General features: G+C 38.8%; 1 protein-coding gene across 1 annotated transcript; it reads left to right on the top strand.

Moving 5' to 3' along the window:
- Positions 1–4,847: 4,847 nt before the first annotated feature.
- Positions 4,848–12,318, top strand: manea (mannosidase, endo-alpha). The gene is made up of 5 exons (XM_049596964.1): positions 4,848–5,128; positions 7,010–7,612; positions 9,784–9,893; positions 11,217–11,293; positions 11,481–12,318. The coding sequence occupies exons 2-5, from the start codon at positions 7,108–7,110 to the stop codon at positions 12,112–12,114; spliced, it is 1,326 nt and encodes a 441-aa protein (XP_049452921.1). The 5' UTR covers positions 4,848–5,128; positions 7,010–7,107; the 3' UTR covers positions 12,115–12,318.
- The last annotated feature ends 269 nt before the right edge of the window (positions 12,319–12,587 follow it).

Raw genomic sequence — 12,587 nt, 5'->3', positions numbered from 1 at the left:
GCTAAGTGCAGTGTCATAACTCCTGTGAAAACTCAAATGCAGAAGACACACAGGAGGCAGAGTAGTAAAAAAAAATAAGCATGGCCTTTAACTCAGTCCAAAAAAGTAATACACTAACAAGTCAAAAAAAAGCTTTAAAAAAACAAACAAAACAAAAACAGACAGGGAGTTGGCAAAAAAAATCCAGAGAATTAAACACAGTCATTGGTGAGTTGGACTGCAATGACACAAGAGGTTAGTACAAATCCAGCATGTTACATGCAAAGCCTTTTTTTGTTTGCTAAGCAACACAAAACCCATTTGTGTTTTTTCCAAAGAGTCTTTTTCAGTTGTCAAAGATGCCAATGTTTGGAGGGCACTGTGGGTCAATGACCTATGGTTAGCACGTGGCTCTGAACGCTCTGTGGGCATAGACATCCTAACAAACAAATTCTCTGGAAACATCCTGCACTCTGACTGAGATCCATCTGGTCACTATCTTTGTCAAATCATCACCATAGATCAAATCACAGTTAGAACAGTCAGTATTTATGGATATCAATCTAAAATACAAAATAACAATTTACTTGAAAAGCAGGAAAATTGAACACAACACTGACTAACAAAAACTTTTTGGCAGGGAGGATTTTAACATGATTAAAACAGCTCTGTTGACTTCTGGCCACGACATGCTTACGCTGCTTACACACTACGTAGTTGAGTGCCTTAAGATGTTGACTGAAAAGTTTAATCTGATTGACATATAGAGAAAGAAATTTCCTGGGGTGATAACTTGGAGAAATAGAACCTCTATCAGCAGGGGTGTAAATATAGACAATGCAGGCAGAGTGACTGCACTAAATGATAAAAAAGAATAGAAGAATATTATTAATTTATAAACAGTGGCATTTACTATATCCCCCTGAGACGTCAACTTCTGTTTGGCCTGCATTTTTAATGTCTCCCAACTATTTGGGATCAGTAGGACCTGTATATAGTATAAAAATTAAACGTCTTTCAACAGGAAGTGGCTTCTGAGAAAAAAGATGTCCTCATATGGGGACGATGGGTTTATCTTAATGGTCAAAAGGGTTGTAAAGTATAAAATTGTTCACCTGAATATTGCTGTGCAAAAACTCTATTCCAAATAAAGTCTTGCGATTTGTTCATTTAGAAAACTCGGCATGAATTTCCCTCGATCCATTCACCAGGCTAGCTAAAATTAGTCAAACTTGCCATATCACACAAACATTATTAATCATAAATAAACAAGTTTCAACAATAAAATGTGATCAGGTTTTAGATCTTGTCCACTTTTGTCTCAGGATCGGCTGCAGACTGACTTGGCAGAGATGGCTGCCATCTTGTTTTTACATGGATTAGTGTACTGTGCTCTTACTACCACTAGATGGCACAAAAAGTGTCCACGGATGAGGACAACACGTCTGAGTTCAGTAGAATGACATAAAAGGTGCAGGAAACCAAAAATGTGAAATCCTCATATGAGGACACAGGGTTATAAAATCTTTAAATATACTATAAAAATTATTTAATTAAATGATTAACTTCTTGTGTTCTTTGATATTTTTTGTCAGATATGCAATAATTAATCCTGTTTAGTATGTATGCTGATGTCAAATGTCAAGTCTCTATTTGTGTCAAGACAGTACATGCACAATAGCGTGCACTAGAGCCCTTCCTAACTTCCTTACGCCGCTGTCTGTCAGACTGTCTCATTTAGATACTGGTTAGCATAAAAACACATGAATAATTGTTATATCTCTGTTAGTATAATTACCACGCCCTTAACTGACCATAGTGCAGTTTCTATCCATCTCCCTTTACATTCAGAAAACAACACTCTACAAAGGCTTGTACTAGGAGATTAAGAGCTCCCTGCTGAAGCACAAAGTGGTAAAAATAGAAATCCAAAATGTGATTAGATACTTTTGGTACAAGGCCCAAACTGAGAATCTGCACTGCAATAACTGGGAGTTGTTCAAATCAGAAGAAGCACAATACGCGAGAAGATATGGCATTCATTTGGCAAAAGCGTGGTCTCCAAAGTATTCTCTTTTTATTAACAACCCCCTGGGAGTTTATCAGACACAGACAAAAACTGAATTAATTAAATATCAAAATAAATTGGATTAAATTTATAAAGTGAAGGCATAAGGTGCATTTTGGAAGATCCAGGAAAAGATGGCTCGAAGAGGGAGAACAAAACTCAACTTATTTCATAAGAAAACTACTACAATAAAACTATAAATGACAATGAAGTGATAGCTGATAACTTAAACGTGACATCTTAACATTGTTCCAACTTTACAGTGACAATTCACAGTATTGTGAAGAGCCAACCTCCTTCCTGGAAATGATGAATGACATCACCCAGTTTGAATTAGGTCATGAACAATTATGTGGTAGTCCTTTATCTCTGGAGGAAATCTCAAATGCAATTTAACATCTTAATAATAATGGATCCCCTTGAGTGGATGATCTTACTGCAGGATTTTACAAGACATTTGCTAAAGAACTGACACCATTTCTGTTACTGAAAGTATTGAAAAAGGGTCTCTCCTGCACTGACAGAAGGACGTATTAGTCTAATTCCTAAACCCTGAAAAAATCACTGACTAAATGACAATTGGAGACCAAAACGAAATATAAAATTTCTATAGTTTTTTAGAGGTTGGGAGGCAGTTTTGAAGAGGTGTGTTTTGAGGGATTTCTCGAGGAGCTCAGACAGAAGGGGAGGTGGGTTGTGGAGGGCTTTATATGTGATGAGGAGGTGTTTGAAGTGGATACAGTGGGGTATCGGGAGCCAGTGGAGGTTATGAAGGACAGGGTCGATGTGGTCGAAGACGAGCAGCTGAATTCTGGATATACTGAAGTTTCTTGAGAGTTTTGGATGATGGACCGTAGAGGAGACTTTCGCAGTGGTCAAGTCAGGAAGTGATGAATGCATGATTGGGAGTCTCTGCAGCTGAAAAGGAGAGATGGACAGAGGTGGGCGATGTCTCTGAGATGGAAGAAGGATGTTTTGTTGATGTGTTTGAACATATCACACTCTCAAAGGAGAGGGTTTGATCGAAGATGACACCAAGGTTACGGACAGGGGGGGAGGAAGTTGGTTTGAACCCAGGACTTTATTCCAGTCACATCATGATCCTTAGTTTTTGTTTATATTCTGTTATCCTATTGACTTTGTTTTGGAGGTTTCTGTTTGTGTTCCTTGTTTCATGTTCATCATTCATGTTTAATCTGCTTCCTGTTTTATTTTGTAGATTCTCTCCTCATGTGTCGTGTCTGCTTTTACTTCCTGTCTCTGTGTGTTTTCCCGCCTGTTTTCTGTCACACCTGTCTCGTTAGTCCTTCCCTGTTCCAACAGTCTTCCCTTCACACCTGTCCTGTATTAGTCTTGTTTGCTCCACCCTAGTGTTCCCCTCCACACCCTTGTTGTTAGCCAATCCCCATGTCCTCCTCCTCCAGCTGTGTCTCGTTCTTGTCATTAGTTTTCTGTGTATATATAGGCTACTTGTGGGTTTCACTTTGTTCCCTGTCAGTTCATCCTGCGTTCATGCCTGTGCTCACCTCTGTGTTCTTGGTGTTTGGACTTTCAGTTACCTGCTTGTTCTGGATGAACAAGCTGATTGTTTTTATCAGCTGCATTGAAGCTTGCTCTTTATTAAAAACTCCAGCCTGCCTGTTACTCTGCATTTGGGTCCTCCCTGAACAGATTAATGACAAGTGATGCAGTTACTGAGTGATGGCTTTGGTGGAGATGTGAAGCTGAATGCCGTCGGCGAAGCAGTTTGTACACAGCGTCTAAATATTTATATCAAAAGTGGTATCATAAAAGGAATATCAGTAGCGGGGAGGAAAACTGTTGTTTTTAAAGATGCCACTCAGGTTGCCATAGCTTACAGACATTTTCTAAAGCGTCTGGGCTGTGGTTGAACCTCAATAAATGTGAGTTACTTGCCCTTAAAGACTGGGAAGGTCCCCATATCTGTAATATACAAATAAAAGATACTGTTACATATCTTGGAATCAAGCTTGTCAAAAGATGTACCCTGAATATTGATCCAATTACAAGTAAAACCCAGAAACGGAGTCACTGGTTACAGAGAGATTTATTATGAAAGGAAGAGTTTTGTTGACATAGGCAGACGGTATTTCCTGTTTAACCTGTGTCTCTCACTCTGTTAGTAATAAGACTACATGAATTGTTAAATCAATTGATAACATGCTTTTTAATTCCATCTGGAAAAAGGGAACCCATTGCATTGAGAAATAGGTTGTTATAAATACATGAATCAGGAGGACTTACTGTCTGTTTTTTGTTTAGGTTTCAATAAATGTAATGGCAGTAAAATCAAAGAATACCATATTATTAATCTAATCATTATTTTGGCCAATAACTCTAAACCCTCTTTATTATGTCTGAAAATAAAACCAAGCAAAACATGAAACCATTTTCTCCACAGACAATAAATATGTGCATCTCCTGAAATGTATTTGTATGAATAAATATTTCCTTCTGGCTTTGTATATGTGCACTGTCCCCTGGTGTCTTTTTCTGTCCACTTGTTTTATTGTGAATGATTTAAACACTTACCAATATGTGTTTTGTGTTTAAAAGAGAGTAAACAAATAAACACATAATAGATAAATAAATAAATAAATAAAGGCTTTTAGTGAGGATTTATTTGTGTAATTCTCCCTCCCAACCGAATGGGGGCGACATGTGTCAGCCTGCTTCAGGTGAACTGCTCCTTTAACTGTTGTTGACTGGAGAGGAGAAGACACAGCTCGTGACAGCAGCTTCCTACATCATATAGATGGGTCAGACTCACTGCGCAGTCGCAGTCGCATCATTTACAGATCAGTGCTGTTTCCGGGACGAGCTGCCGAACCAGAGGTGCAGGTTGTGTCCCGTCCTCTGCATCTCATTCATCGAAATAATTCATGAAGACACGTCTGAGCCGTTACACCGGTGCTGTCTAACACCAGAGTCTGTGTTTCAATGGGTCCGGTTATAATACGGGAACAAGAGAAGTGTTTGACTGTCTCAGGATAAAACTAACACTGTGTCACCCTTGTTGTTCTCGGCTGCTGTTGACAAGTCTAAAGTTCATCAGTGCAGGTAGAGTTGGAGCAGCTAACCTTATTAGCTTGTTAATATGTCTTTTAGCATCACTGAGTGTTATGCTAGTAGCTTTAACAGCTGTAATGTGATACAGGTTAGCACGGTTAGCTTCTGTAACTGACTGTTATTGTTTATCTGACAGCACTTCCGCATTGAGAGCACTGTAGCTAGCTCTCTGTTATCCTCTGGTTTATAGGGATTCATCATTTTATTGATAATTTACAAACATTTTTCCAACAAAACTACCAAACATTTAACAGTTTGTTGCTTTTCTTTGCCTGACATCATAGTAAACTGAGCTGGAGCCTCAACAACTGGTCAGTTAATCGATTACAGAAGATTAATCAGCAACTTTTTTTTGCTAATGATTAATTTATCACTCTAGATCAGTGGTTTTCAAACATTTTGTGCTCAAGGCACACCAAAGGGTAACCCCAAAATCTCACACCTGTATTAATATCTGTGCACAACAGCTTCTATAACGTGTGTTATCAAACTTATCATGACATAAGACAATAAAAATAAGAAAGAATAAGACAGGTAGCTTTTGTGATACTGTCTACTAACCATCTTCGCTGGGGCTTTGTTGTGATTTGCTCTGTACAATAAAGTGATCCATTGTCCCACTCACAGTTTTCTCCTATTAAATGTTATAATCCCTCAGACTGGCTGCCAATCAGGGCTTTTGATGGGTCACACACTTATAATTCCCATGCGCCAAATGGGCGACAAATAGGTTCCCTGTAAAAGTTGTTTAAATTGAATTATTTTTTTAGCTCTTAATTAGGAAATGGGTGCGCACAACATCATGTTACAGTTGATTAAACATTCATTCATAATTTTTTGTATAGGCCCAGTTGAATATTGCAATAATATGCCAATGTATGGATATCACAAAATCCCACCGTACGCCTGTATTGGCATTACGGCACACTATTTGAGAACCACTGGTCTAGATTGTTTTATGTGAGTTGCCTTGGATATCAGCTGTAGAGATGTCTGCCTTCTCTCCAATATAATGGAACTAGATGGCTCTCGGCTTGTGGTGCCAAAAAAAATGACTTTTGAAAAATGTATCAGCAATGGCTCTTTCCAGAAATCATGACCCAGCTACTCAAGATAATCCAAAGACCTTGTTGTGAGCAGTTTCATGTAGGAACCATTTTCTCTTTACCAAACTACACCTGCCAACCCTATCACCACGTAGAAGGCAGCATGCATCTACTGCTAGCTCACTGAGCACAACTGAGCTAGCTAACATTACAGCTCAGTTGAGGAACATGCCATCTTGTGCTTTCACAAGCACGATCCTCTCGTCCATGAGAAGATGCACTCTTCCTTCTGTGTGGTAATTTGGTTGGCAGGTGTGGTTTGGTAAAAAGAAAATAGTTCCTACTGGTCATGACAACTCGCACTAAAACAGTCTAGATCTTCATACATAGCGCTTCAGCTAAGAGGAAGAATATGTGTATTTGATTTTGCGTTGAACAGGCCTTTTTCGTAATTTTTTTCACGCAAAAATGCCAAACATTTGCTTGTGAAATGTAAATACTTGATGCCATCTTTGTGTCAACATCGTAGTTTACATTTGGGTTTTGGACTGCTGGTCAGACAAAACAAGACTTTTGAAGACATTACCTCGAGCTCTAAGATATTCTGATGGGTATTTTTCACTTTAATAGATACATCTATTAATCAAGAAATTAATTACCTAAATAACTGGTAGTGTCAGCCCTAAACGTAACATCTTTGGGTTATGGGACATTCTGACTTTTTATAGACCTAAGAATTAGTTGATTAATCACGTAAATAAGTGTTAGTTGCAGCCATAATGCTCTTTTGTAACACACCTATATCCCTTTTTACTCAAATCTCCAGGCTGAACAAACAGAGCTTCAATGGCACCCTGTCCAACAACATTCCCTCACTGCTGTCTCAACAATGAACTGTGGAAAGCCTCCAGCACTGAGTGAAGAATGGCAAGGTTCAGGCGCAAATCTTGCATCACATTAATAGCTTTAGTGCTGCTCGTACTCATAGTAACAGTGGTCTTGAAGGCGCTGACACCAGAGGACTCTCCGTTCAACAGCCCTGTCGGCGTGGAGCTGGTCGCAGACAGAAATAATGACAATCGGGTCCAGAAAGACGGCAACAATAAACCTGACAAGACCAAAATGAATGACTCTGCTCAGTCAGACAAGCTGGAAGCTTCACTGAGGAAGTTCCCTCCTCCAAACTACTACGTCCATGCCTTCTACTACGTTTGGTACGGGAGCCCCAAGTTTGATGGTAAATTCATCCACTGGGACCACCCGCAGCTGCCACACTGGGACTTTAAGGTGGCTCAGGGGTATCCACAAGGGAGACACATCCCGCCTGATGACATTGGGTCCAACTTCTACCCTTCGTTAGGGGCTTACAGTTCAAGGGACCCCTCCGTTATAGAGTCTCACATGCAGCAGCTGCGCACAGCCGCCATTGGTAAGATGGAAATCAACTTTAATGTAATCCAGGGGTGTACAATCAATTCAACATTGTAAAATGAATCCACAAGATTTATGGATGCATACTTACCACATTAATTCACGTCAAGTGTTTTTACTTTGAGTTACATTCACTCAGCTACTGCCAAGGCACTCACTTGCCTCATGTTGCCTCACGTAAGAGTGATCTGGGGAAGAAGTGTTGGCAGATACCCTTAATGGAGACATCAGAATCTAAATTGTGGAGGAAAAGTAGGATTAGTGTGCTTATTGAAATCACAATGACAATAATGAGCCAACAATAGGTAAATAATAAGGTAATTTTCCTGTAATATGATTAGGGCTGCAACGATTAGTCGACTGATCGATGACTAATCGACTATTAAAATAATCGGTGACTATTTTAGTAGTCAACTAATCGGTTTGAGTCATTTTTCATAGAAAAGTACTATAAAAGTACCCCAAAATACTCTTATTGCAGCTTCTTACATTCAAATACTGGCAGCTTTACACACTCTCCCATGACGGTGAACTAAAACCCTTTGGCATGAGTATGAAACAAGACATTAGATGACATAATTTTGGGGTTTGGGGGAGACAGACCGACATTTTTCAACATTTCAACACATTTTTCGATAAAATGATTAGTCGACTAATTGTTAGGTGCATCCCTACGATATATTCAGATCAGAAATCGGAATCAGAAATACTTAATTGATCCTTGTGAGCAAGTTATGATTCATTACAGTTGCACTAATGTGAAGAATAGAGAAATATAAGAAATAAGAATAAGAGTAAGAGGGAAAAAAGTGTGTAATATAGAGCAATAAATAAAATAAAGTAGAAATAAAACATGCATGAAAATGAAAATAAAATGTGCATCATGCTCCCATGTTTGACACTAGTACTTAAGATATAAAAATTAAAATATTAAAATAAAATATATATAGTCTCTGTGCTGAGGCAACAATAGAATTAGAGTATGCATAAGAAATATGTGCAGTTATGTGCATTGTATATTAAAGTAAAATATACATTCACAAGGTGAAAAATATGGCACAGTTGAATTATTGCATCCAATAGATTATTATTATAAATTATAAATGCAGTAGGTTAAAAAGTCAAAATGCTGCTTTTGCAGCAGATTTATGCAAAAAAAAAAACACATGTAGAATAATGAAACTGATCCTCAGTGCAGTTAACTGTGTTCTACTGTTATGTATCGAATCTAGCAAAAAAAAAAACAACTAAATGAGCTAATTTTATTAATTTTCATTATTATCATTGCATATGGTTATGCTATGTCGTTAAATGGTAATAATGAGTTACTAGCCCTATATTATTATAAATAATGCAGCCATACAGTGTCTTAGTTAAGACCACCAAACTGAGACCAAGTCATGACAAAGGCCAGACCAGAGTTACACATTTATGATAAACATGCAAACCATATGCACCCCTCACATCGATCTGAACGATCCACATCCCTTTATAAACACCCAGACATTAAATGAAGAGTCCCCTTCATTCACCTCTTTTATTGCCATACTGTATATATGTGTGTAAGTTTAAGTGTACCTTGAGAAATGTCTCAATAAAATGAGATTTCCTTTGTTTTCTATGAACAAACAAACACAAACAAACACTAAAGAGCCAGCTCAACTTAACTCTCTTTGTTCAACGCTGTTTGCACAGGCAGTTTAGTGATATCCCTGCAGTTGTGGTCTTGGAATAAAATCCAAAGTCTTCTTTTTCTGAGACTCAGACAAGACAGATTAAAAATGTAGTCGAGTTGAGACTGAGAACTTCAGAAATTGGTCTTGAGGGCCGTCTCGAGACAGAGACTGTGTTACAGCACTGCAGTGATGATAATCATCAAACTGGTTTCACAACTTTTCACAGTTTTTTGTTATGCATGTGTCATTTTATGTCATCACACTTTGCAGCAGTCTTATATTTAAATTAAATGGCCTTTTGTCTTTAAACGTACATAATCCATATTTTGACTGATTTGACCAAGAAAACGATTGTCCCTGCCCCTTCTGTATTACTCCTACCACACATTTAATATCACTGCAGTACATTTGCACTACATGAATAACTTATTATATTCATGAACATTATCTACATGTTCTTCTGTCATGTTTGAACTGTAACTTTTATTCCCAGGTGTCCTTGCTGTTTCCTGGTATCCTCCTAACATGAGTGATGATAACGGTGAGCCAGTAGATGACATTGTGCCTTTGCTGCTGGAAGTGGCTCATAAATACCACATTAAGGTCTGTATGACGACAGCAGTGAGTTTAGTAGCCTTTGTTTTTTATTTTGCAGCAGGCTAATGTTGCGTTCACATGGAATCATTGGCGTTCGAAGTTACAATATTTTAACTTTTTGCCGTCCTCTGTGACAGTATTTACAACTGGATGTTTGTTGGGTCATTCAGGCTAAAACACGGGCAATCTGAACAATTACTAGACAGTACTAGAAAAATTACCTAAGTTAATAAATGCAAAATAATTCTATGTGATATATTTTATTCCAGTCTTTGTAAACAAGGCGGTATTACCATTGCTACATAATGTCGTGCATGTCTTGTTAAATTTTCCTTCCATGCAGTCGGACTGATTGTTTTTCCCATGCTGTCCAGACAGTGTTGTCCGTCTACCATCTACCTGATTCCATGTGAGCAGCAGAAATGTTTGATGTACAGAATTCATTAAAAACATCTAGTAAGTTAAAAATTTAAGGGGGATTTATACTTGTGTGGCAGACCCTATACGCACATGGCCTATGCCAATGTGAGCATTTATACCTGTGGGTTTCTGTGAAGTGCTGTAAGGTTCAGTGGATTCAAAACACACATTAAACACACATTAAACATGGCTTAATAGAGACATTTTCAATCACATGTACACAAATCAGCTTCACTATAACTCACAGCATTCACAGACAAACACTTGTCTTTATCTGGACACATTTTCCCCACAAATACAACATGCTAATGTTCTTAGCACAAGCCTGTGGCATTTTACATTGTATGAATTAGCCTAGCAGCCAACAAACGTTTCCTCTACTCATATGAAGCCAGGGACAACAGCAACATTTAACAAAGGTAACGTTACAAAATTCGTCTTCATTACAGCTCACAGGGTTCACCGACAAAACAACTGTCTTACACTGAACATTTTTTCCAAACAATTATAACATGCTAACGTTATTAGCACAAGCCTATGGTATTTTACATTGTATAAATTAGCTTAACAACAAGGGGAGATTTTCCTCTGCTCATATGAAGCCAGGATAAATCACACACAAGACTTAAAATGCTATTTTTGTGGAGGCTTTATTGTCTTCACAATTTATTATTTCTAATCTGTGAAATTAAAGTAAATAAAAGCTTTGTTTCCACTGAGGGAAATGGTTTCAGCTTACAGAAGGTCTGCGTCGCCAGGAGATGTAGTTACATTTCTGGGAAGATGCACGTCAGGCTATGGCGTAGGGTACGGCATCGATTCAGCGCAGAAGTATAAATCCCACATTACGGGGGGAAAATCAGAGAAGTTCATGTCTATAAGAATGTTTTGTCATTTCTGTGTTTACAGGTAGCGTTTCACATCGAGCCATACAAAGACAGAGACGAAGTCAGCATGTTCAACAATGTCAAATACATCATTGACAAGTGAGTGTATTCCATTATTATCCTCCGTCAAATGCCAGCTCCATAATCTTACACTCCCTCTGGAAATCATTCTGACATGATTCATAGCATCAATCGATAATTACCATGTTTGCATCAGTCTTTTTACTCCTGTGACATTTTCCTTTCTTCGCTTGTTTATCCTGTGTCGTATGCCTCCTCTCCTCAGATACGGGGAGCACCCTGCTTTTTTTAAGTACCGGACCAACACTGGCAAGCTTCTTCCACTCTTCTATGTGTATGACTCATACTTGATGAACTCGGAGCAGTGGGCCAAACTGCTTAAACACACAGAGAGTAACAGCATCAGGGATACCCCGTATGACGCCATCTTCATCGCTCTGCTGGTGGAGGAGAAACACAAGAGGGAGATCCTGACTGCTGGTTTTGATGGTGTCTACACTTACTTTGCCACTAATGGGTTCTCCTATGGGTCCACTCAGCGGAACTGGGACTCCATTAAAGCTTTCTGCGAAGATAACAACCTGATATTCATCCCGAGCGTGGGCCCGGGGTACATCGACACGAGCATTCGACCCTGGAACTTCCAAAACACTCGAAACCGCATCAACGGCAAATACTATGAGACCTCTCTGAGTGCTGCGTTACAAGCCAGGCCTGATTTCATCTCTATAACGTCTTTTAATGAATGGCACGAGGGGTCTCAGATTGAAATGGCGATCCCCAAAACGGGCCAGACGGTGTATCTGGACTACCTGCCCAATAAACCTGCAATCTACTTGGAGATTACTCGCAAATGGGCTGCGATATTTGGAGGAGAGCGGCGAAAATGGCAGGATTGATTGGACTCAGAGCCACGGCAAATGTTTCTTTTATTGTTGTATAAAATAATTACATGAAAACGAAATGAAGTTGCACAACGAAATGCAAATGATGTGAACAGCCAACTTATTCTCAAAGCCATAGGCAATCGGACTAAATGATTATAATATTGGCTGCAGTGATATATGTGATTTTTTACACTTGAGTAAATTATTGTTAATTTAGCTGACTGAACTTATTACTTCTTGTTTACACAGCGTTGTACATTTTGGGATTCATAACGTCTTAACGGCATGTTTTATCACCGACTCCACCGTGTTCAGCTGAAACTGTGCATAGGCATGTTTTGCCCCTCTGTAATCTGTGCCTATATTAAAGCTCAATAGAAATAAATAAAGTGCGCCCTGGAAAAAGGAAGGAAAGTAAACAAAGCAGTCTGCTGGTATAAATCTGTCACCTCACTCTGCTTCCAACTCTGCCTCAGTCCAAAAAC

This window comes from Epinephelus fuscoguttatus, linkage group LG14, assembly GCF_011397635.1.
Source record: "Epinephelus fuscoguttatus linkage group LG14, E.fuscoguttatus.final_Chr_v1".
NCBI classification, from domain to species: domain Eukaryota; kingdom Metazoa; phylum Chordata; class Actinopteri; order Perciformes; family Serranidae; genus Epinephelus; species Epinephelus fuscoguttatus.
This window is presented reverse-complemented; position numbering and strand designations above follow the sequence as displayed.

What these genes read in the sequence shown, in the direction of transcription:
- manea (XM_049596964.1), top strand. Translation starts at nt 7,108, where the DNA reads ATGGCAAGGTTCAGGCGCAAATCTTGCATCACATTAATAGCTTTAGTG. An exon ending in CTCATAAATACCACATTAAG is followed by an intron (nt 9,894 to 11,216) that starts GTCTGTATGACG and finishes CTGTGTTTACAG; the next exon opens with GTAGCGTTTCACATCGAGCC. An exon ending in GTCAAATACATCATTGACAA is followed by an intron (nt 11,294 to 11,480) that starts GTGAGTGTATTC and finishes TCCTCTCCTCAG; the next exon opens with ATACGGGGAGCACCCTGCTT.